Below are 26,077 nucleotides of genomic sequence, written 5' to 3'. Positions count from 1 at the left end.
GTGTCAGGGAAGGTGTCTGAGCTTTGGGAGGTTATGGGAGGGGCAGGTCAAACATGATTTTATTGGATAATATTTTCCCTGCCTGCTGCACGGCGACAGCAAACGGTCAAAAATCAGAAGACATTTCAGAGGTGGGCAAAAGTCATTTCACTTTGATAAAGTATTACAGTATTTTTTTTGTTTGTTTTAAATAATATATGATTATTTGTGCTTAATATGACCTGGAGCATGAATTACCTAAGTAAAAAAGGTCAATTTTGATTTTTGACTTTAAGCGTGTGATTTACATATACACATGCAACAGTGTTTTCATTGATGTTAATTAAGTGTTTAATAGCTACTTCTGTGTACTGGTAGATCCAAAAACTGGTTAATATGTTGATCCCGGGAGTCACTGTGACTGAGCCAAACAATAATAGCAGGGCCAGGGCTCCCACATAGATGAACAGGCAATCACGTAAAGCAGTGCTTGAGCAAGGCCTCTTTTCACTGATCATATTTCTTTTTCATATATCATGTATCAGTTTTTTAATGAGATTAGGTTGGAAATGTCATCTGGTTCAATTAGTATAGAGCAGTTCTAAAATAAATGCATTTTGCGTCAGACTTCGCTGGTGCAGAAAGCCCACACTATGGGGCCCAGATATGCCACAGTTTCATGAATGATTGGGGCCCCACTTCAGGAAGCCTGCACTGTGACCTCATTTTAGAGGTTTTAGTGAGGGCCACTAACATAGGGCACAGGCCCCCAGTTGCATGACTGACAAATGTTTAGACCACAGTGGCCCCACACTGGATCCGTGTAGGATGTTTGCTTGGCTGTGGGCCACTAATATGGAGGCCCACATGTGGCCACCATTGCATCCACTGCAGCGTTTTGAAATACAGTCTCTGTCCCTAATGTCCCTATCAGGAGGAGAAGAGAGGTGGATGTGAGTCCAAACTACCAGTAAGCTTCAGTATAAAATAGAGAATGTTGACAACCAATGATAATCATTTACAAGCTAGTTTACTAGCTAGCTTAGCTAACGATGAAAGTATCACAGAGACTAGTTTGGATATTTGTACATTATTTGTACATTAAATCATGCATTGCAAATCCTGTAGTGCTGAGGCAGCCTGCTAGGAGTTGCTTTATGCATATAAGTAGCCTGTTTAATAAGTTTTATAACATGTCCATAACATGTTAGGTCCTCACTACGATAAGGGAGGGTGGTGGCTTGTAACTCAAGGAATTGCTGCTGATCCTACGATTGACTCAGTCTTTGCCAATGACTGCATTAAGAGCACACCTTTGAACACTAAAGTGAGAAATGGCACAGCCAGCGGCCTCACAGTTCGCACAGGCGCACGCAAATTAGGGCTGCATGACAGCAAGAGTGCCAATAGACTTCTAAAATTGTGTTGTTCCAAAGCCAATTCATTTTGTCCTTTGTGCATCTTTCTCTCGAATATCACTGGGTCCTGGGAATAATAAGGTCATAAAGGAGTCAAAATAAGAATATTATACATGCAAACTTACACTGCTATGCATTGAACTGACACCACAAGACTGACTATCTCACCAAAATACCCCATGCAAACCAGCTTCGTCAAATGTGATAGCTGATTTGGCAGTTACACCAGTTTGAGCTGGTGGTGTTAAATAATAGTACACTGGATAAAACATGCCGGCTTTGGAGCAATTTTGTTTACCACACAGTGCTACAGTGGCGATTTTGAAAATTAGCATTCATTTTTTCCTTGCAGAAACAAACAGCTTGGACCCGTAGTTGGGCATGACACCAACTTCAACAGTTCCCATTGTCAGTCCTGCTGACCCCGTGCTCAGCGTATTTTTTTGTGTTTTCCCCACCTCTGCACACCTGATTCACACATGATTATAATTAGATATTGAGTTGAATCAGGTGTGCTAGATGAGACAACACACAAAAATGTACACAGTGTGGGTTTGCAGGGCTGGGATTGGGAACTCTTTGAACTTTGCTTACAGATGGGTGGTTGATCAGGTGGCCCTTTGGAGCAGCCACAACAACCTGGTGCTGAATACAGCGATTCCTGCAAGTTCCTGGGCACAACAATCACCAAGGACCTGAAGTGGGACAGCAACATCAGCTCCATCATCAAGAGAGCCCAGCAGAGGATGTACTTCCTGTGTCAGCTGAGGATGTTCAACCTGTCCAAGGAGCTGATGGTCCGTCATCACCACGTCCATCAGAGTGGAGAGCATGACCTCCACAGACTGCAGCACATCATCAGGTCTGCATAGAGGACAATTGGGATTAAGTTGCAAACATAGCTGGAACTGCATGCCTCCAGAACCAGGAAGCCTGCAGAGAAAATCTCCACTGACTTGTCACACCCCGGACACCACCTGTTCCAGCTCCTTCCCTCAGGCCGGCGCTTCAGCCAAATGAGGATCAGGACATCCAGGCTACAGAGAAGCTTCTTCCCACAAGCCATCACTCTCTTAAACAATTAAAATATTACACATAAACAACATTCAAGCTTCTAAACTGCACTTGTAAATGTACTGGTATATAGTATCACACTCAACATTCCGTCCTCTGAAACTACCGTCACAGACCAGTGTTTCTTTTAGCATCTTACTACCTGCCTTATTACCCCACTTATCCGACTGTTATCTTACTTATCTCTTTCTTTGTCACTATACACCCTTTAACTGCTGCTGCACTCAGCACTTTAATATAAGACACATACTTTGCACAATGCAAGGTTTACATGTATGACTGTGTGTGTATGTATGTATGAGTGAGTGATGGTAGAAATGCATGTTTTATTTTATTGCATTTTATATTTATTTTATTTTATTTTATCTTATCTTATTTTATCTTATTTACTACATGTAAATGTTTGTCTGATGCTGTGCACTGTGAGCTCCTGTCACCAAAACCAAATTCCTTGTATGTGTAAGCATACCTGGCCAATAAAGCTTGATTCTGATTCTGAACTACAAAAACACATCTTCACTGGTCTATTTCAGTGGTTTTCAACACTAGTCCTGGGGACCCACTGCCTTGCCTTGTTATGTTGAGGGCAGAGAATACCCAGAACTGTGTCCAGTAGACTCCAGTGGCTTCCAACTCTAGTCTCATGCCACTGGAGTATTGGAAGAGGACAGGGTTTCCTGATCCCACTCCTGGCGACCCTATGCCCTGCACATTTTTATGTTTTCCCTATTCTGCACACCTGACCCAGACCAAGAGGAGGTTGTTAATTAGCTATTGAGTTTAATCAGGTGTGCTAGATGAGACGAATCAAAAACGTGTATAGTGTGAGGCTGCCAGAACTGGGATTGGAAACTCTTGGGATATGGCTCAAAAGGGACCAGACTTAATGCATGTGCAGTCTTTGTAATCAGAAAACCTGCTACTAAAGGGACTTTTGCTAAAAGTGAGCTTATCTGAAAAATCATTATTGCCACGGATGATGTTCCAATTATTGTAGCTAAAATATTAAGCCTGGTAGAAAAAAAATGGTAAACCAGGGCTTTTACTGATTCTTCCGCTTTTCTATAGAACTTGTGTAACTGCAGTTAATGTCCAGCAGATGGCACTGGTGACTCTGTCCCATCACACTCCACTGAGACATGCTTCATGAATGTGGAATCTGGGATGGTCTGTGGGTTACAGACAGCGAGGGTGAGTGCCTGAGACGTCAGGTCCATCACTACACCTCTAAGGGAAACGATCACAGGGTTTGTTTGTCCCTTACAGATCCACACACACACACACACACACACACACACAGTCACACAAGCAAATAAGAGGATGAAGATCAAAGGTCCTTGGGGAGATCTTTGTGATGTCACGTCCTTATTATATCTACCCTGTATGTGTTGGAGTGTTTTTGTGTGTGTGTGCTTTTGTGTTTAAGTGTGTGTGTGTGTTTGTGTGTATGTTAGTGTTAATGTGTGTGTCTGTGTTTATGTGTGTAATGTGTGTAATTGTGTTTGTGTGTTGGGGTGTGTATGTGTGTTTGGGTATGACTGTAGGCTGTGTGTGTGTGTGTGTGTGTGTGTGTGTGTGTGTATGTGTGTTGGGGTGTATGTATGTGCTAGAGTGTAACTGTAGGCTGTGTGTATGTGTGTGTGTGTGTGTCTGTGTCTTTGTGTGTATGTGTGTGAGTGATAAAGCCTTGTGGTGGTTTGCTTGAGGTGTGTGTTGATGGACCTGTCTCTTTCAGCTCTCTTCTCTCTTGCTACTTTGTTTTCACCATTTCAGTTTGTCACTGCTCCTCATATTTTGTCTTGTGCATGTAGCTCTTGTTTTGTGACTTGTTTTTATCTTTTCGTGAGGATATAAATTGCTCAATCACATTTGTTTCAACCATATAGCACAGCCTGTTATTTAGTAGAAACACTGACTACAGCCTGTTATTTTTGAATTGTGTTTTTCTTCGACTACGAGCACTTTAGGCTGTCCAAATGTTTTAGAAAAATGACCTCAATGAAAGGATTTTTAAGGATCAGAGTCTAGTTCATTCTGCATTACACCTCCTATGCCCATCACCCCATTTGGCACAATTACATTGCTGGGAAAAGAGAAGTTTGGACTTCTTTTCCTGCTGCCACCACCATCCTCTACAAGAGAAACAGACTGAAGATAATGAGGATGAATGTGTTATAAAAATGAGGAAAAAATGTACATTTATTTATTTGCAAAATCTGATTTAAATTTGTCTTTGAAGTGGGGTGAGGTCTTTATTGCAAAAAACGGCTGCGGTAGTAAAGGCATTTTGTCTGTTTTTGAGGATAAAGTGTTGCCAAAAAGTTGGCATATAATTCTCTAAAATGTCTTTGTATGATGTAGCATCAATATTACCCTTCACTGGAACTAAGGGTCCAACCACAAACCCTGAAAAACCCTCCTCCACCAAACTTTACATCAGACTGCCAGATTGTGAAGCATGATTGATTACTCAAAAGAATATGTTTCCACTGACCACAGTCCACTGGCAGTGTGCTTTACACAACTCCAGCCAACGCTTGGTATTGCGCATAGAGATCTTAGGCTTGTGTTTCAGCATCTCAGCCATGGAAACCTATTTCATGAAGCTCCCGATGCACAATGTTTGTGCTTTTGTTGCTTCCAGAGGCAGTTTGGAACTTTGTAGTGAGTGATGCAACAGAAGATAGGCAATTTTTACAAGCTGCATGCTTTAGCACTCAGTGGTCCCACTCTGTGACTTTGTGTGGTCTGCCACTTCTTGACTGAGCTGTTTAGCTTCCATTTCACAATAACAGCACTTATAGCTGACTGGGGCAGATCTAGCAGGGCACAAATTACACAACTTGTGGCAAAGGCGGCATCCTATGACAGTGACACATTTAAAGTCACTGAGCTCTTCAGTACGACCCATTCCACTGCCAGTGTTTGTCTTCGGAGATTGACGGGTTATGTGCTTTACTACATACACCTGTTAGCAATGGGTGTGACTGAAACACCAGAACAATTAGAAAAGAATTTCTACAGATCTTTGGTCATACAGTATATATGTTCATGTAGTAGACACATCCCTGTGCACTGGTGAAAGCTTGGACATCGTTATGAATAAGCTGCTGACACCTGCTGCTGTCACTGGATGGGTAACTTTAAGTGAGATGAAAATGTGGAAGAAAAAAGAAAGAGAATATATAATGTTATGTCATGATATGACCTTTTAGTAAACTTCTCTGTAAAAATGTGGCTATGGCTAACATTAAGTTGATCTGATCACATGACCCATATGCACCGTTTTCAAAGTGCATGTTCCCTATAATTTATCTTTCAGAATAAGTTTCAAGGGACACATGCAGACTTACCATTATCTCACCATTATACTGCACCTGGCTCCAGTCTCCTTTAGGCAGCAGTGAAGTACTGTGCAGGATCAGGTGCTGGGATCAGTGAAGGCACCAATGTTTCAGCTGAACTTTTTTCACTTTGCTTTCTCAGCATGTTCACTGAGCTGCCTAATGAAGGCAAATAGTCCAAAAGTGCTGTGCTGTGGTGCCTCCATACTAAATGTTTGTCAAATACTCACCATCCCAGTTTATTTTTTAAACTGCAAGCTATGAAGATTTATGAAAAATTCTTGTGAAGCTGGAAATTGAACATCTGAAAAATTGATTTGTAATTAAAGTTTCTTTGCATCCAGTGGACACCTTTTACAAAAAATAAAAAAGTTGTATTTAGTACCTTCTTTTGAAGGTACTAGGTATCGTAATGTTGTACAGTGTTGTAGACCTCGTCGTTTTGTTCGGCATTAGCATCCAGATGAGCCATTTTTAACAAAGAAAGTGGCTGTTTTGAAAATTGCCCCATTACACCAACTTTGTGTCTTGCATGCATTTTCCCCCTGAACATAAGTGGTCAAAACAGGAATATTGCTACATGTATGTTACATGCAAGCTTTGACATCATAAACAACCTCATCAAAAAGCAGTGCAAACTTTATCAAGTGTGATAGACAAGTGCCTTTGGCAGTAGTAGGCTACATTTGGAATATTTGATATTGTACAATAATGTTGAAGCAATGTATAGTTACGCACTTGATTGAAAGCCTAATGTTTTCTGGCAACCAAAAATACAAGGTTATTATTTTTAGCTCATATTTCCTTAATAGAATCACCATGCTTGTTGTATTTAAACTTTGCAAGTATTGTGATTATACTTGGAAAAGATTAATAGAATACGATGAATAGCATCCCATAGAATATTTTACAAACAGAGGGTTAAAATCTTGAAATGCCCAATGAAAATTTGTCCAGTCAGAATATTTTTTTCTCTGGTGCCTAAGTAGATATCGCCAAGGTTGCTCAACCTTTTGTTAGGACTTCAGGAGCTGAACAGAAGACCTGACATGTTACATGTAGTTTTCTGAGAAAAGAAAATTAATAAGTATTCAGGAAGTCCTATAGACATCACTGACTGTACATTTGAGTGGATATGAGCCATAATCTAACCAGGTTTCAATCAGTTAGAAATGTGAAACAGCAGCAACTGTACGCCAGGGCTCTTTACTGAAGAATAACTATAAAATTGCAACATACAAGGTGAAATATATGTCTGTTCTGAACTTCAAATAAAACACATGATTTGTCTTTTACAAGCTTCAAACGGCCATGTTTAATCTAGAACAGCCAAAAATGCAGTAGCTTAGTGCTAACAGACTATTAGGAATCCCATAAGGGTGCCAGCCAAAATTATCATCATCATCGAGATGATTTTTTTTTAGCAAATTTTGGCATTTATGGCCTGAACTGAAGGCCTAGCTCTGATAGTTGTGGTTTGCTACTAGCTTTACTTTCACGTAACATTAGTAACATCAGTGGCTACCCAATGACATTGCAATTCAGAGGACCCATTTGGGGTAAGGAGCAAAACGTAACAGTTTGGAATATTTTTGTTTCACACAGGGTGTGATGGAGACGTTGTTGGAAAACGGTATTCCTTTTTCCAGTTAACATAAACAGCATGTTGTTATTTGGGCATGTCACTGAGTACAAAATGATGCACAATCTCAGAGATTGATGGACATTCAGTTTTGTGCCTTGTATGAAGCTTTCCCTGTATTTTGTTACATTCAGCCCTGAATTTGTTTGTTTTGTTTTTGTGTATGACTTCTAGTAAGTAATCTATAGTTAGTGGGTCCAGTATTACTACACCTGTTTAATCCTTATTAGAAAGACTCAATTCTTTCAGCCCAAGTCTTTCATCTTCCCTTTCTGTTTCCTCTCTCTTTACGTAGGAAGCGTATCCATGGCAACCTCGATTTGCTCATCATGTCACCCTACAGTGAAAGCTCAGTGTGTGGGGGTGTGTGAGTCTGTGTGTGTGTGTGCGTGTGAGTGCTGCTGCATATTTGTTGTTTGCATGTGTGTGTATACGTGTGCGTAGGTGTGTTGGTGTGTGAGTGGGCGTTTGTCTGTTGGAAAGGTTTCTTCCTGTCTGACTGTCACTCGCTGGCCAATCAGAATGCTCTGTATTCTATTTTATAACTGATGTTATTCTCATCGCTGTTTCCTCTGACCAATGGAATTGCGACGGGGCAGTTGCCATGACGATTAGTGGAACGCTTTGATGTTGAGACTTGAGTTATGGAATACGTGTGAGGGAGACAATGAAATCAACGAGAGAGGGGGGGAGAGAGAAAGGTGGAAGGATGGAGAGAGAGAGCGAGAGAGAGACATCAGAGAGTTAAACAGCCTGAAACTTGGCACAAATATGAGCTCAGCTGTGTCACTGCAGGCAATGTGTATGTGTGTGTGTGTGAGTGTGTGTGTGTGTGTGTGTATGTGTGTGTGTGTGTGTGTGTGTGTGTAGCCATGTTTATAATGTGAGAAGCCATCTGTGTGCTGTTTGAGTCCATCTTTTTTTTTCTGAAAGCTCATCCTTACACGCACACTACACAGTACTGTTGTGAAAATATGTGACACATTCATAGTGACAATCCTGAGCCTGCCGCACATCCTGTTGCTTGGCAACCACCCCAGTCCCTCTCCTAGTGTGCATTGGAGTCTGTTTGTGTTTGCATTTCTGTGTGTAAAAGTGTGTGCAGTATTTGCATGGGGCCGTACTTGAGTGCATGTGCATGTCTACCTTTAGCATTTCCTGTTCGTAATTGTTTAGGAACAATTCATTGCCCGTTAAATTGCTATGAAATTCGATATGAAAATCAATATAAAAATCAGTACGAAAGTGGGAATCTCTTAGATGCTTTCATTTCCATGGAAATGGAAGGTGGAGTCAGCTCTCCCAGTGGCCTATCAGCTCACTAGATCACTACACAGCCACTGCATTATTTATGAAGGCCTATGAATATTTAAATGAAAGAGCTATGAATATTTAAATGTGCTGTTGCTGTGGAAGGTCCATGAGCCTCTTCAAACTGTAGCTGCCATGGCTTCCAGAAACAATACTGGCCAGCCCAGGATTTAACGCAGTGGAATGTAGATTTGTTTTGAAACTGAATGACTGAACACACAAATGATTGACAGTACCTTTGACCTGTAATTCTTGGATGTTATGTTATGGTAATTCCTGTTCTGTTATTATCCTGCCTGCACTTAATGTGAAGAGCAACAAGCACACTGAGGCAAGCTAAAGCCTGGAAATCTACTGCAGAGATTAGCTGCAATCATTGTCTTCTGAAGTGCTTAGGAGGCATATTAGGAGAGTATTAGCTTTGGGTTGGGACTAAACGTTGCGTCTCAGTAACAGGAACATCCCAGGAAGAGGTTTTGTGTTCACTACTTTAGTGCAATCATCATAGATGTATGCCCTATACCAAAGTTCACACTTGTGGTTTTGTGTTCTTGTGCGCACGTTCATGTACTTTGCAGTAAGTGTCCAAGTGTGTAAGTGCAGAAGTGCAGTGCAACAGAGATGGGGCAGAGGTCTACCCCTAATGCTATGTTACTTACTTCAGTAATTCAGTGAATGTGTTGTTGTTGTAGTATAAAAAAGTTAAATAAATAAAGCAAAGAAAATAGTAGTAAGTTGTTGTAGTAGTTGATGTAGTAAGCGACCGCTGTTTCAAAATGTATTAGTCCATACAGTCCATATATGGAAAAAATCTGCAAAGCAGACCAACTTGAATTTGTTGTTTTTGCGATCTCCCAAAAAAACAAAAACAATACATTTACACATATCTATAGTTTCGACTCATTCATTCATGCTGAAGCTATAAGGAGTGATGCAGCCCGGACTGCTCTTTTTGAATGAAGCCTAATGCAGGGCAGCCAATCAGTACAGAGCTCATTTAGTCTTAAAATCCGGTAACAAAAACAGCCTGTTTAATTCTAAGGGATAAAGCGAGGTTGGAAAACGGGTATGTAAAAAAGAATTATGACTCTTTTCTGGTTTGCATAAAAACACACAAATGTCATAAATGGATCTCTGGGGGAAAAATAAAAAATGTAATACAATAAAGGGGCCCATTAAGAGATGATTTCTGCTTGTTCATTATTGCAAAGTCCAACTTCTTGTAAAGGAAATTGCATCTGTGGGGGGAAAAAAGAATGTTAAATGCACTGAAGATGTCTGTGAGGATGATTCTTATTTTAGCAGCAGGAAGGAATCTTGTCTGAATATATAATATCATTCTAGAGAGAGATACGTTGTTGCTAAGCAACTATTTCACCTATAAAAGTGTGATGAACGACGTTTGACGCTTTGTTGAGATTTCAAAAGACCCACTCTTAGAGTTGCTGGTGTGCTCTGTGTGTGTGTGTGTGTGGTGCGGCAGAGAGAGAGAGAGACTGAGAAATTTTATCTCCTTACACAACTTTAGCCCTGTGACAAATATGTCACATCAAAGAGCCATCATACACATACACACACACACACACACACACCCACACACACACACCCACACACACATACACACACACACACACACATACACGCATACACACACACAGTGCATAGCTAGTGGCAGAGACACCCAACTAACAGGATGTGACAAGTTTTCCACCACCTCCCCTTAGCACCCTCAACTGAACCCCCCAACACACACATACAATGACAATCAAGCACAGTGATATTCATTCACAGGCCTATAGTCATATATTCTACACATACAGTACTCTTCAAAAGTCAGAGACCACCCTTCATTTACTTTATTTTTTCAGTTAAAATGGCCAAGTACAAGTTGACCATTTTTCAGTGTTCGTGGGGGACACTATAACACACCACCACATCAGTGTTACTGCAGTGCTGAGATTGATCCACCACCCAAATAGTACCTGCTCTGCAAAGGTCCGTGGGGGTCCTGACCACTGAAGAACAAGGTAAAAGGGGGTAACAAAATATGCAGAGAAAAAGATGGACTACAGTCTGTAATTGTAGAACTACAATGTGCACCTATATAGTAAGTGGAGCTGATAAAATGGACAATGAGCATAGACACAAGGAGGTGGTCATAATGTTATGCCGGTATAGATGTATATGATCGGTATAGATATATAAATAAAATACATTAAATACAGGGAGATATATATATATACATACATATATATATATATATATAATATATATATATATATATATATATATATATATATATATATATATATATATATCTCCCTGTATTTAATGGATATTTTTCCACACCTCCAAAGTTCAGTCTTAGAAGATGTTTTAATTTTCTGCTTCTCACAATCACAAAGTAACCTCAGTTACAAATTTAGGCTTATCATCAGTCTGTGAATCTTTGCTCCACATCTCAGGCATTCCATTTCTGTGTTGTAGCGCAAATTGTCTTCTTTTTTTGTCTTTTCTCACTTTCTCAGTTTTTCTTTTCTCAGTAACAGCTTCTTGACAGCTACACTTCTTTTCAGACTCATAGCATTGAGTTGTCTTCTCACAGTGGAAGGATGTACAGAAATACCTGTGGATTTTTTCAGATCTAAAGCAAGAGTGGAGCTTGATTTTCTTTTACTTCCACTGGCAAAGGAAAATAAATGGAAAAAAACTGGAGTTGAAAAAAATATTTTTGAAAGCTTCAGAGAATTGAGACTCCTGACAATTGTGCAAGAACTACTGAACCACCAAAACTGTCATCATCAGACAAACAATGCTCAACCCTTGAAATAGTCAAAGTTTTACTATACAGTTCTAAAACCTAAAAACAGCCTAGCTAGTTTGTACTATAGACCATCTTTTTACTACCTAACTATAGACCATATTTTTACTACCTAACATGCACTCATGCAAGAAAAATGTACATTGTTACACTTTTAACATTCCAATTGCGCTTGCAATGCCAGTCAAGATACTTAGAGAGAACTGAAGGGCTTTGTTTCAAAATGCATTTTAGACCACTTTTTAAAGAATTTTCTTTTTTTCATGATATATGGTGATAGGAGTGGGCTTTATACATACAAGAAATGGCAATGTTATATTATGATTTATACAACATTTATTAGAGAAATAAAAGTATGTTTTCCATTACACATCAGCTGGTATTCTTTTCAAAATCCAATACTGCTACAAATGGATACACAGTGTTTTGGAATGAAAGTCTTCAGTTGTTCTTTCGTGTGGAAATCTTGCTGCACTAGAATTGTTGCCTATAAATAGAACTGTGTATGTAGCAGATGACTGTTAGCAGGATGTATGGCTGACAAACATCCCTCTGTTATGTAAATTACCATACAGATCTCCTCTTTCCCCCTCATTGAGTTGTCTGAGGAAAAAGGTTTTTGCTTGCTTGGTTGATTGTGTTTTTATGTTGTTTACAAATGGATGAAGAAGAACTTCAACTGTCAACTAGTTAATCTTCTTTTCCAAGGGATGTTTTAAGTTACCCTGTTTTCGTTCGGGTGAAAAATGTCCGTCGTTTTGTTGATTGGTGTTGTTATGTGTTGCAGGACCCTGAACACTACAGTAATTTTCCTTAGGATGGCAAAGACATGTAAATGCTCTGGATCTTGTCGAGCTCCTGCATAATCATAATGGCACAGTAACGGACCATTACAATCACAGACAGGTGCAGCGTAAATCTAGTTTCACCCTCTTCCACATAACAACATACTCCACAAATGCCAAGCTGCTAACAATTATGCGGTGTCTTAAATACAGTACAAGCAATGGCGATAAATAATTAATTGAAAACAGATTTAAAATGTATTACGACAGAGCTCTCAAATGGACCACTCGCTTACAGAAGCGATAGTGCCTTTAAATAAGTATGTCCTTTCCTTATTCTGCACGCTAGAGAATCAAATCCAATACTCTATCCACCCACTCCAGTTTCATTTCCATCCACATACTGTCAGTAAGAGATGTTGAGTTCAGCACTGGACAGCTCCTGCTCTGGCACAGAGCCTCAGTAAAGCTCTTATAGTCTATATATATATATATATATATACATATATATATATATATATATTCCAAATATCACATTCTAAAACTGATGCAGTTAAATCAGCACATTTAAAATCATTTGTACATGCTCATCATTATCTTTACCACACAATTGATCTATCTGCCATTACAATTTGCCTCTAGTAAGCAAAAAAGTAAAAAAAAAAAAAGAAAGAATGAAAAAAAGCACAAAAAATCGAGTCATTTCATTGGTATGAACAGCTTGCATGTGATTTTGTGAATGTTCACACTACTTCAATTGGCTTGGAACTCCTTGTTTAAGGATACGTCTTGGAATTGTATTGTTTGTTGGAGAATGCTGTGTTGGTGAGCTGTATTCCATTCTGTCTCTGGCTATGACCAAAACAGATCCCTGCATTGTAGGGTATTATTACATATGTCAGCCATTTTCCCCTTAGTTTCCGATTCGATTGTAAAGTGACATTGAGGGTACAGTTTCCAACAAAGCAATTTTTAGTGAAAATGACAGATCACCACATTTGCTTAATGTGTACCAAAATGCTCTAGATGTGTCTTGTTACCAAGCAATGGACAGAGGAACATTAGCTAATGTTAATAGTAGCTAATGAACCTAATATAAACAAAACCCAGCATACTCTCTTGACTATTTGGCAGAACAGTAGTGTTAATTAATGGCAGCATTGTACATTTAATAAGGAAACAAAATGCCATTGATGTGAAGCATCCCTCATACAAAGTACCAAATGTTACTGGAGCACTAGTATTGGCCCCTTGCGGAGAATGTTCCTGCTAAATCTGAGTGAGTGAATCAGTGAGTCAGTCAGCCAGTCAGGGAATCGGTGAGTCAGTCAGTCAGTCAGTCAATCAGTGAATCAGTGAGTCAGTCAGTCAGTCAGTCAGTCAGAGAGTGAATCATTGAGTCAGTCAGTCAGGCAGTGAGTCAGTCAATCAGACAATGAGTCAGTCAGTCAGGCAGTGAGTCAGTCAGTCAGACAGCGAGTCAGTCAGTCAGGTACGAAAACACTGAATGGCAAATGTTGCAGGTTACAGCAGCCATGGTCTGAGAATTAAATGTGTAGGCAAGTCAAGTTTTTTTTTCTGGTTCTGGTCCCCTGTTCTTTTCAAAAAAGGTATGCCCATGTCCATGGCTCTGAATACAAAACCAAACTTCTGCCTGGTTCATGCACTTATGCCGGTTTGTTTATGTGACTAACAAATACTGATAGAGGTCAATGATGAATTAATCCACTGATTTATGCTTTTTAGGGCTGTTTACTAAACTAAACAGCATAGAACACTACAGTTCTGAACAAAAATGTGCTTCAGCTGCTATTAATTAAAGCAACATCACAGCAGGCCATGTGTTACGGTGCTTTACCTGCAGTCAAGGGGTTGATTTTAAGTTTTAGAACTGGGACCATCCCTTATTTAGATAAGGTTTTAGAATGGAGTGGGTGGAGTCTGAGTATGGTGTGGGTGGGGTTTAGGCAGGGTGAGGGTGGAGTCTAAGCAGGTTGTGGGTGGAGGCTGAGTGTGGGAGGAGAAGAGGCGGGACTACACTGTGAACAGCAGTTTGTTATTACGAACTGTGTTCTCTCTGAGGAAACACACCTGCCTCCAACACACGCACGCACACAGCTGTGTTACCATGGAGACGCAGCCAACCAATGACAGGCTCTGATTTTCCCTCCAGGGACTCTGCTGACCTAAAAGGGTGGGGGGAGTCGGGGGCTGCATTTTTTTTCTGGTAAAGACATCTTTAGTGACTCTGAAGTGTAAATTATACCAATCCTGCCTCACCACTGCTAATTTTAGTCAAAGCATAGAGAGAGACACAGAGAGAGAAAAAGAAGTGTGTGTGTGGATGTGCGTGTATTTGTTAAGCAAAATATCAGGTTCAAAGCATGTACCGATACACTATTTCAGTTGTTAAGCAAGATAACAGTATAAAATATTATAATATACATTCTGTGTGTTTATGTATTTATATGTCATTTATATAGGACTGTGTGTGTGTGTGTGTGAGTGCTTGTCCATCTGTGTACATAGATATGTGCGTGTGTGTGTTTCTTCCTAAATTCTCAGTTGTGGACAGAATTTATGCTTTGTGCAGTTGAATCTGTTACTAGGCAAGAATGGTAAGTGTGGTCATCTCTCAGCCAATCAGGTGTTGCCGCAGAGCGCCTGTTTCGATTAGCCAATCAAATGTCTGAGTTGGTTGATCCTTTGGTTCTTCTGTATGAGTATGAGTGTTTGGGTGTATTTTTGAGGGAGTGTGTGTGTATGAGTGTGAAAAAACATGAAGGAAGTAGACGATGTGTATGGTCATATTTGAAGCGGTTATATGATGTATTCTGTTGCAAGGATTAGCACATTCAGATTGACTCGATTCACGTATGGATCCCCTACCTTAGAAGTTGCTGGCACAAAAAAAAAGGATGTCATTTAATATTAGTTATTTCTCACTAGACTAGAGGAAATATTTTAGAATTACATACATCCATATTACAAATGTTTGGCATACATGCTCTACGTAGAACACACTTCTGCACATTTTAATACATAATTGCTGTTTACTTGCTGAATTTAACGTACTTGAAAAAAAAATCATAAAATGTGGTGTGTGGAAAAAGTTCAGGCACAATTTATATTTTCTGTTTGTTAAATGCAGCAAATAAATAAAAAGTGTGCACTAAAATGTGTAGAAAAATTTTATATTTAAGTTTATTCCACTGTAGAGCAGGGGTGTCAAACTCTACCAGTAAAAGGGCCATTTTGAAAAATCTCATCAAATCTGAGGAAAAAATGTATTTATTTCATTTTTAATTAATGTTGTGCTGTAACCCGAACTGGACATTGTTTATTCAAAATATGCAAAAACTTCAACAGTAAAATACAGACACTTGTAGTAGACCTCGACGTATTAGATGGATTTCCCCAGGAGCTCGGTCTTTTAAACCTACATATTTGCTTGAACTAGGCACATGGCATCCTTTCTTTACTGTAAGTTATTAAGACTTGGGCTCAGTTTCCAAACTGCTGAGTTAATGTTGTGTTTATATTAGTTGAACAGCAGATGAAATGCATTTTGGTGATATGAATGCTGTGGAATTACATGGAATTGTGTAGAATTGAGGTGTAATCACCATCCCATAGACTGTTGTTGGGATAGGAGAGTTGGAGCACATTACGTTGCAGTGCATACTTCGGACTGTAGTGCAGCACATTGTGAAACGGGCTAATAGAGAATTAAAATACTTTTGTGGGCTGGATAGGATTGTGTGGCGGGCCTGATCTGCCCCACGGGCCTTGTGTTTGAGACATAGGCTATAGAGGATGAACTTATTTTCACTTGACCAGGGGTGTTCAAACTTTTTAGTAAAAGAGCTGCTATGAAGGTTTCTTTCAGCAGTGCCATAGAAGAACCACTTTTGGTTCTCTGAAGACCCGTGTTTGAACTAGAAATTGTGGTGAAGAACCTTTTAAAAGCTTAAAGAACATTAACACATTTAAGAGTCCTTCCATGAACTTGTACATGATGTGGAAGTTCTTTAAACTTTAAAATGGTTCTTCACACTCACCCATCTCTTTTACAAAAATGGTTCTCTGAAGAACCTTCCTTGAGTTTTTAGGGAACCAAAAATGGTTCTTCCACAATAGTGCAGAAAGAACCCTTTTTACAATCTCTATTTTTAAGAGTGTAGTGTATAATTGAAGGTCTGATGCCATTCCGGAATAATGGCTTTATGTGATGATATTCAGGAACGAGTTTGAATAAGAGTGATTCAAGAGAATGACTGATAGTGGTGATTCATAGTTGACTTGTTTGAGGTCTTTCAGTAAAGAATGATTTGTTTTTAGGTAATTTGTTTAGATGGTTTATAGATTTGCATACAGACAAATGAAGTCATTTTTTAGAGTGACACCAAGCCATTTATAAGTGTGTTTGTATGTGTGCGGACCCTTAGGGTAATTTTGTTATGAAATCACATAAGTCACAGAAAGCTCTCCTAAATATATATATATATACAATAGGGTGACTGTGTGTGAAAGAGAGAGAGAACGAGAGGCCACTAAATAAATAAAGTTAATCGTAAATCTAATCTGACCTGGTCATTAAACACAATTCATCATGTCATACCATTTAAAAGCCAAAATTCTTGTTTTTCGGTAGTTTTTCTTCTAAATGTAACAGCTTTGCCACTTCTACAATTATTTCTGATTTTTGATTGCATCACTGCGCACCAGCAGGCATGGAAAAATAATGTTAACCAAAAATATCAAGGTTGACATTCCCCTCCTACCAGTCCAGGACTGGTGTCAATGGATGACTTAGTGGGTCAATTCTCCACCAACGTTTTAGATGCACTTCTATAGGTGTGACAAAAAACAGTGGAAATTAAACTGCTGCTAATGCTCACCATAGCACTCGGTATAAAAGGCAAAATCATTTTTTCTGGGCTCTATTTCGGAGGTGTGCTGTAGACTCTGGGAAGATAACTTTTTTCCAAAATTGTTAGACCTATGGTGATTTGCTGTAAATGTTGTTCTCCTGTTGATTTTCTCCTGAATGTGTGAATTACCATTTTTCCTTAGTTGTATCCCATATACCATCCATGGATTTCGGATACCTGACAAATGTATTATTTTTTGCTGCGGGGCCTGCACTTTCATTGAAGGAAAATGCTCAACTTGGTCAGAGACCCTCCCTAATACCATGTTTCACTCAGAAATACGTCACAGTGTGGAAGGAAAACACAGAGACAAAACACACTTGAGGTGATCACTCGGGATTTCAATCAAGTTCTTACATTTTATTACTGTTGCTCCATCTATACAAGAACATATAATCTCAAATCATCCAGTTTACTTTCTGTTTCGTTTTTGCAAGGGATGTTCAGAGAGAGAGAGAGAGAGAGAGAGAGAGAGAGAGAGAGAGAGAGAGAGAGAGAGAGAGAAAGAGAGAGAAATAGAGAGAGAGTCTGTTGGTGTGTCCGTGCATTTGTTGAAATGGAATAGAATATTAGAATATCAACTGTAACAACATTATTTCCACGGCAACCAAAAATACACTACAGGGCCACTCAACAACTGACATGCAAGAAATCTGTTACAACGCTCACTCACACACACACACACACTCACACACAAACACCCTCATACTGAGAGAGTTGTGTGTTTGATGAATGTTAAAGTCTGTAGTTCACACTGAATCTATCTCCCTCTCTCTCACTCGCAAACTCTCTCACCCTCAATCTCACTCTCTCTCTCCGGTCATGCATGGCAACCACTGCTTTATTATTAAGAAGGCAGACTAGGGCTGCGTCCAGAAAACCTAAAAGTTACTTCTTCTTCCTTGTAATCCAGCTCATCTCCTCTGTGACCCGGATTTTATGATGCCATCTTGCCGGCTGTCTAAATACCGGAGAAGAAAAGAGAAGCTGCTCCAAATACCTGCCGAAGCCTCTTTGAGCGGAGGATATGTGAGTATTTGCTACTCAGGGGTATCTTCTCAGATTTTAGAGTGACATCAACACAAGAAGGCCCAGTGAGGATGGATAACATGACAGAAGCCAGCTATGATTTTTGTTCTGTGTTTTGTTTGTATTAATGGGAACACTCTGTTTACTTGTGCCAGCTCAACACATTTTAGGCAGATAGTGTGTCTATTTTGCACTTGATGTAAAACAAAATAAAAAACACAGAGGAGAAGGCCCGCACAAACGCAAATAGGCTGGCTGTGTGTAGCAACTGATTGGCTTCCAAGTGTATTAGGGGTGTGCTTTCAAGCGAATGTTGTGATAGGCTTAGTTTATCAATAATTGGCATCAATTTTGATGTCCTCTTCCCCCAACTACTGCTTGTCCACTCCTCGACAACACTGAACTGTGGCAAGGAGGACAGGAGTGGTAGCAAAAGTTTCTGGGTGCAGCCTCAGTCCCCAAGCGAACATGCACACACAAATACACCCATCCACACACGAACCCACACAGACACACAACGTCTTCTACACATCATACCAATGAACGGATAACCAAACACCGCAAAAAATACACGCACACGTTTTAATGCATCAACACCTTTCAGCACAACAGACTCTCTCACTCTGTGTGTGTGTATGTGTGTGTGTGTGTGTGTGTGTGTGTGTGTGTGGATTACATTGTGCTGTACACACTGATTTTTATTCCATCAATATGGGGGGGAGATCTATCAGAGGCGATGATGAGTCAGGAAAGACTAGAGAACAGAGGCAAAGACTTCAACCACTGCAAATGACCAAGCACAAACCAGACAGCAGCAAAGAGAAGATAACCAACAGAATGCTACGCCACCATACACACACGCACTCATACTCACACTCGTCTCAAAAGAGAGGGATGTAAGAACAGGGAGGTGAGAACTGTGTGTGTGTGTGGCCTGTAAAGAACCAGCTTCACTCTTTCTTTTGACCCCTCCACCAAATGGAGGGGTGAAAGGAGAGAGAGATAGAGAGAGAGAAAGAGAGAGAGATGAAAAGAGTTAGATTTTGGGGCTGGTGGTGGACTCAGACTTTGATCAAAGTTTAAATAACAATAATAACTGTGACAACAATAATCAGCAGCACGAGGTTCATCATCAGCATCATCATCATCATCATCATCATAACACTAACCTAAACCTCTTCATAATCATCATTATAACACTAACCTAAACCTCTTCATCATCATCATCATCATCATCAACATCACTTCTATATGCCTCACTCATAAATTTTCATCATCACTAAACCTCATCGACATCATCACTCTACGCCTTACTTATAAAGTCACCATCATCGTCAGTACAAATCATTGAGATGTTTAAGTCATGCTTGTTGTCAAAGTCAATATCATTATTATGATTATCGATATTATCATTATTGTTGCAATTTAATAACGGGCAGGGCTAGTGTCGCTAATTTTATCTGATCTTGTTTTTCGTTTTGTTATTTATGTTTCCCCTTTATTTTGTTTTGTTCGGTTCTGTCCGTTAATCTTGCACGGCAACTGTCTGCTCCTTACTAGGGGCAGGGCTGGTCTCCGTGGTTACAGGCTCTGCGGAGGCGGGCTCCTTGGTGGGCGGAGCCTCAGTCTTTTTAGCCTCAGCATCTGCCTTGCTCTCCGTTGCCGCGGCAGCAGCGGGGGCCGGCTCCTTAGCTGGGGCGGGCTCTTTGGGAGCAGGGGTGCTTTCTTTCGCTGAATCTTTCTCAGCGGCCGGGGCCGCAGCAGGGGCCGGTTTTTCCTCAGCCTTGGTGGGCGGGGCCTCTGGGCTCTTTGCAGGCTCCGCTTTGGCAGAGTCGGCACTCTTGGCATCAGTTGTTGCCGTAGCATTAGCCGCAGATTTCTCCTCCTTGGCCGCTGGGGCGGCGCTCTTCTCCTCTTCCTTGGCGGTGGTCGCATTGCTATCTGCAGCAGGTGTGGCATCTTTGGTGGCCGCCGCCGTGTCGTTGGCCGTCTCAGTGGTTTCCGTGGCGGCAGGCGCATCCTCCTTCTTGTCCTTGGGAGCTTCACTCTCCTCCGCCGATGCTCCCTCTGCTTTGGCGTCCTTTTCTTTTGCCTTCTCGTCGTTCACATTGTATCCCTTCTTCTTTTTGCTCAGTTTCCCTCCCATGATGCCTCAGTCCTCTGCAACGTACAGAAATAGAGAGATAGGAATTAGGAATTTGCATTCTTATTGGTAAATGAATAGATGTTTCATCTTAATAATAAAACTTCAACTGATATCGACCTTAGGTTTCCATGTTGGGTGAAGAGGAGGCTTGAATGACTGAGGCCAACCATTTGGGTGTGCTATTGAGCTAATGCTAGAGTCAACACTAGAGCTGACCAGTGAAACATTAGATGGTGAAGGACTCATCAAGGTGTTCTAAATGAAGTTAAATTGATAACAGACAAATATATTTTTATTTTTCTTGTCCTAGCTAACGCCAGCTATCATAGCTAGCCTAACTCAAGGTACTACACACACCCATTTCAGACTTTTCAGGCACATCTCTAACAATGTATCCCGCAATGTTAAAACAGTTTCATAATAGCAAATGCTTCTAGACTTCCAGATAAGGCCTAATAATTTCTAGGAGCTGAAAAATTCATGTTTGTTTTAATTATTTTTTATTTGCTGGAACCCTCATACTTGTTATATTTAAATACTTCAACCTAATAAAATACTTGATGTGGTAACAAGTAAAGTAACTAGCTTACTAGTTTAATTCACCCTAAATAAACACTTTGAATTAACCACTCTTTCAATTAAAGTACGTTTGAGAATAAAACTAGTTCAACTGCTTAGTTTAACTTCTTTTTTTTAGGTTTACCTGATGAACCACTTTTTACAGTGTAGTAGGAGGAATACTGCTCTTATTATTAAGATTAAAATCTTGAAACACCCCACAGAACATTGTCCCGTCAGAACTTTCTTTCGCCTGGGTATCTGGATAAATAGAGCCACGGGAGCTCTGCCATTAGTTAGGACTTCAGGAGCTGTACAGAAGGCCTAACACACCAGATTAATCAACAGCATAATTAGGAAGTGACCAGAGAAGCAACCAATCATGTTTTGATTTTCAGTGGGTGGAAACAACTGGAATTAAAGTAGACAATCAACATCACTCTAGGCCCTACCCTAACCAACAGCTTTCACTTACTACTGAGCTAACAATATCTGTAAAACTGCACCATACAAGTTGAAATACGCTTCAAACATCCATGTTTATTCAAGAACAGCCAAAAATGTACTTGTCAGCTTAGTATACTATTAGTATGCTAGTATACTATTAGAGATCCCATAGGAGTACTAGTTGAAGTGTCCTTAATCCATAGAGGTTTAGACATTTGTGGCCAAAACTGAAGGTCTAGCTCTAATGGTTATTTTGCCACTGAATTTCAGTGTTTGAATACTGGCAGTTTTGGAAGCTGGCTTTTGGAGCTTGAAGTTGATTCATTCTTGGAGAGTTGAGTAAAGGGATTCAATCATTCAGTAATTTGTGTCAGTAAAGTGATCCATTCTTTAAAGTGATACAGTCTCTGAGCCTGGTTATATTACTATTTCACTGTATTTAAATACATCTGTAGTAAAATCTGTAATCATTTCTTCTTCACCATCCGTTATCTCCAGCATTCAGATGAGAACGGCAAGTAAATCATTCTTAAGCAGCGAGGAGTCTGTTTGTACAACAAGACAAGCCTGGATAAGTCTCAGGACTCAGAATAGCAGTTACCACAGCAACTAGAGAGTCACATGACATGTTCACAGTGAGAAGAACACAGAGACACACTTGTACACACCAATTTAAACACGTGTCAGAACATTTTCGATTTAAAATTGAACCTGATTTAAAATCATAAAACCTGGTTGTAGGTATGTGTTCATTATCGCTTTCTACTCTGTCACGTACTTCTCTCACTCTCTCTCGCTGTCTTTCTCATTCTCCCTCTCTGTCTTTCTCCTTCTCTCTTTCTCTCTCGTTGTCTTTCTCCTTCTCCCTCTCTCTCACAGTCGTTCTCCTTCTCTCTCTCGCTGTCTTTCTCCTTCTCCCTCTCTCTCACAGTCGTTCTCCTTCTCTCTCTCGCTGTCTTTCTCCTTCTCTCACTCTTTCTTCTTCTTTCTCACTCTTTCTCCCTCTCTCTCTCTCTGTCTTTCTCCTTCTCTCTCCCTATCGCTGTCTTACTCCTTCTTTCTCACTATCTTTCTCTCTCTCTTTCTCCTTCTCAATCTCACACTGTCATTCTCCATCTCTCTTTCGCTGTTGTTCTCCTTCTCTCTCTCTCTATCACTGTCTTACTCCTTCTCTCTCTCTTTCTCCTTCTCCCTCTCACTGTCATTTTTCTTCTCTCTCCTGCTGTCTTTCTCCTTTTCTCTCTCTCTTGCTGTTTTTCTCCTTCTCTCTCTCACACTGTTGTTCTCTTTTACTATCTCTTTCTTTCTTTCTCTCTTGCTATCCTTCTCCTTCTCTCTCTCTGTCTTTCCTGCTGTCTTTCTCCTTTCTCACTCTCACTGTCTTTTTCCTCACTGTTTTTCTCTTTCTTTCTGTCGTTCTCCTGCTCTCTTGCAGTTTCTCTCTATCTGTCTCTTACCTTTCTCCTTCTCTTTCTCTTACTCTTTCTTCTACTCCTTCTATTTCTTTCTGTCCTCCCTTGCTCTCCTTCTCTGTTTTTCTCCTGCTCTTTCATTGTCTTTGTCCCTCACTTTCTATCCCTTTGTGTTTTTTTTTTCACTGTCCTTCTCACTGTCTTTCTCTCGCTCGCTCTGTTTCTTTCTGTCTCTCCATCTCTCTCTCTCTCTGGCTTTGTCCTTTCCCTCTCTCTCTCTGTCTCTATTTCCTGCTCTCTCCCGTTCTCTCTCTCTCTCTCTCTCTCTCTCTCTCTCTCTCTCTCTCTCTCTCTCTCATCTTCTGTTGGCTGTCTTAGTTAGAGTTTAGCTCACCTCTACGGGTTACGACCATCTGTTTACACAGTCGCACACACACACACACACACACACACACACACACACACACACACACACACACACACAGAGAGAGAGAGAGAGTCAGTCCTTTTATACCAGGTGACAATAGTGAGTCTGTATGTAAATGGGACTTTGTTTCCTGTTTGCAGAATATGGAAATGTGCTGTACTCTGTATGTGTGTGTGTGTGTGTGTGTGAGACGCATGCCAGACAGAAAGAATTCAGTTGTCATAAATAATCAATATGTGACTGAACTGAGCACACTCCTGCTCTTACAGAAATGACAATAGAGAATTGCTCTCTGCTCACTGCTGTGTGAACACACGCACTTGTGTCTGTGTCATACAGAAAACAATAGAGTCAGCCTCCACCATCACCATTCATGACAGCACTGCACTATTCCAGCATGACACTACAGTGTGTGTGTGTGTGTGTGTGTGTTCACCACTCATATCTTGGTCAAATAATCTTTAATGTTGTTGTAAGAATATAATTATATTTTACTTCAGTTACAATACATTTTTATTTGTTTTAAGTCATTTTTTCAAGTAAAAAAAGGATAGATTAGCAAGTCATTTTGCTTGTTTCAAGCATATTCCAGAACAGAGAGAGATAATGTATAGAACTAATTTCACTTAAATGACTTAAAAGAAATAAATAATGTCTGGGGGTCTCACTGACAAATGATAAACAGTAGATATATAGAGTGGATTTAAGATTATTTCACTTGCAAAGGTATTTTTTTGCAGTGCAAGACCAAATTTGCCCACCTAAATGTTAACATCATCAGAACTATTAGGCTTTGTTCAGGGTTCAGTTTTTTTGGCAAATCCAGCTTGAGCAAGAAAGATTTTCTGCAGACTGAATGGCAAAAATCCACATCTGACATCAAACCCTTACACTTTATATGATTTGATAGTTGATTCCAGTATGAGTATACGAGCAAATGCCACCATACGAATCAGATTTGGTCACTTGCAATGTGGACACTAAAAATTAGATACAAGAAACAAATTTGCCCAACTGTGTGAACAAAGAGACACTGTTCCAGATGTAAGCATTAGTGCAGGAACAGCACAAAACATGCCTTGAAGCAACTGCAAAATGCGACCACAACGCACCTGTATTTTCAGTTTACTAAGACTAGCCCTGCCCACTAACTGCTTGTTTGTGAGGCTCAGTTTTTAAAAGGCACAGCGAAATATCAAAATCATCAACAAGCTTGAGACAAAACAAGAGGGGTGTTATTTTAAGAAAATATAGTTCGTGAAATAATAACCAAACTGTGCATGCATATTGCAGCTACATCATGGCACATTTTGCGCTACATCTTCTCTGGAGTCTAAACAGTGTTATTTTGATGGTAAACATTCTTTTAGCATGTGTTGAAGGATCGCGCCTTGGTCTGACAATGTGTCTTTTGAGACATCAATGCATATTTAAGCCGTTTTAAAAGGAAAATCCATGCAAAGCACATTGCAGCAAGTTGATCAAACTCAAGTGGAATACATAATCAGCTGCACGTGTAATATCTTCAACTATGTTTTGCACAGTCCCATGTTTGCGTGGCCCTCTCTCACATGGCATATCCATGAGGAAGAAATGTGCCCATTGCTCTTCATGCTGGAAATGACTGACCTACACTGAGTCTTGTCTTCAGTAAGTGAAATGCATGCTCATTAGATTTCAGGTTGGGAGATTGACTTGAACAGTCAAGAGCAGGGGTGCACAATTCTGATCATGGAGGGCTGGTGTCCAGCACAGTTTGGAGGTTTTCCTGCTCAAACACACCTGCTTAATCTGGCAATTAACAGATACGTGTAATCAGGTGTGTTGGAGCAGGAAAATCACCAAACTATGCTGGACACCAGCCCTCCAGGACTGGAGTTGAGTGAAGAGCCTCCTACTTTCTGGCCCTGAAAATCTCCATAGCTGCTTTTGCATTTGCTTGGAGTGCATAGCCAAAACAGTCACAATTATATCAGCATCTAATTACGCATGAACTTCACCGTGCCTTCCGGCAGAGTTTAGTTCCAGCCCTGCTCCTCAAGATCTACTTCCCAGAGTTCAGTTCCCGGCAACCTAAATCTACTACACCTAATGTAGTTTTTCTAGGTCTTCCAAAGCTGCTAATTAGCTGGGTCAGTGCTTTGGAAAAAACGTGGATGTCCAGGAGACAGTAACCACCACTGTAGCCCATGGTAATGTGTACAATAGTATATGTCCCTAAGTTTGCAGACATCAGCTCATTCAGTGTTTCAGTTAAGGGTATTAATAGTCAGTTTGTTCTTCTGGAAAGGTTACACTACATGCTGGAACATTGCTGTGAGGATTTGACTGGATTCAGCCACAAGAGCATTAGTGAGATCAGGTACTGGATGATTAGCTCTGGAATACCGACAGCTTTCCAGAGGAATTGGATGGTGCTCAACCACTCCAGAGATTTCAGTTCCATTGCTCCACAGCTCAGTGGTGAAATTTAATCCCCTCTGGCTGATACTTGACATTTGACATGGTGACCTTAGGATCATATGTGGCTGCTCCAGAGCATCCCATTCTATTGGTAAAACGTTTCTATTGAGAAAACACAAAGTGTGTGTGTAATTGAACACCTGTGTCAGCAACGGATGCACATTAAAGTAGCTGAATTCACTGCTTAGAAGGGATATCTGGATACTTTTGGACAGATTATGCATCGCTACACCACTCTTCGTAATGGCCCTAGCACTTCAAGCTGAGTTTGAGTCCTTTTCTTTTTC

The 26,077-nt window shown here is 40.3% G+C and overlaps 1 protein-coding gene across 1 annotated transcript in view; it reads right to left on the bottom strand.

Annotated features, from left to right (window-relative positions):
* Nucleotides 1-17,628: 17,628 nt before the first annotated feature.
* Nucleotides 17,629-26,077, bottom strand: part of basp1 (brain abundant, membrane attached signal protein 1) — a 35,560-nt gene continuing 27,111 nt past the window's right edge. Inside the window, exon 2 of the mRNA XM_036563537.1 lies at nt 17,629-20,497. Coding sequence (XP_036419430.1) covers nt 19,863-20,483 — 621 coding nt within the window. The 5' untranslated portion in view covers nt 20,484-20,497 and the 3' untranslated portion in view covers nt 17,629-19,862. The remainder of the gene's footprint in view (nt 20,498-26,077) is intronic.

The sequence above is a fragment of the Colossoma macropomum genome, unplaced genomic scaffold (assembly GCF_904425465.1).
Source record: "Colossoma macropomum unplaced genomic scaffold, Colossoma_macropomum, whole genome shotgun sequence".
NCBI lineage: Eukaryota > Metazoa > Chordata > Actinopteri > Characiformes > Serrasalmidae > Colossoma > Colossoma macropomum.
Note: the sequence above shows the minus strand (reverse complement) of the source record. Positions and strands in the feature narration are given on the sequence as shown.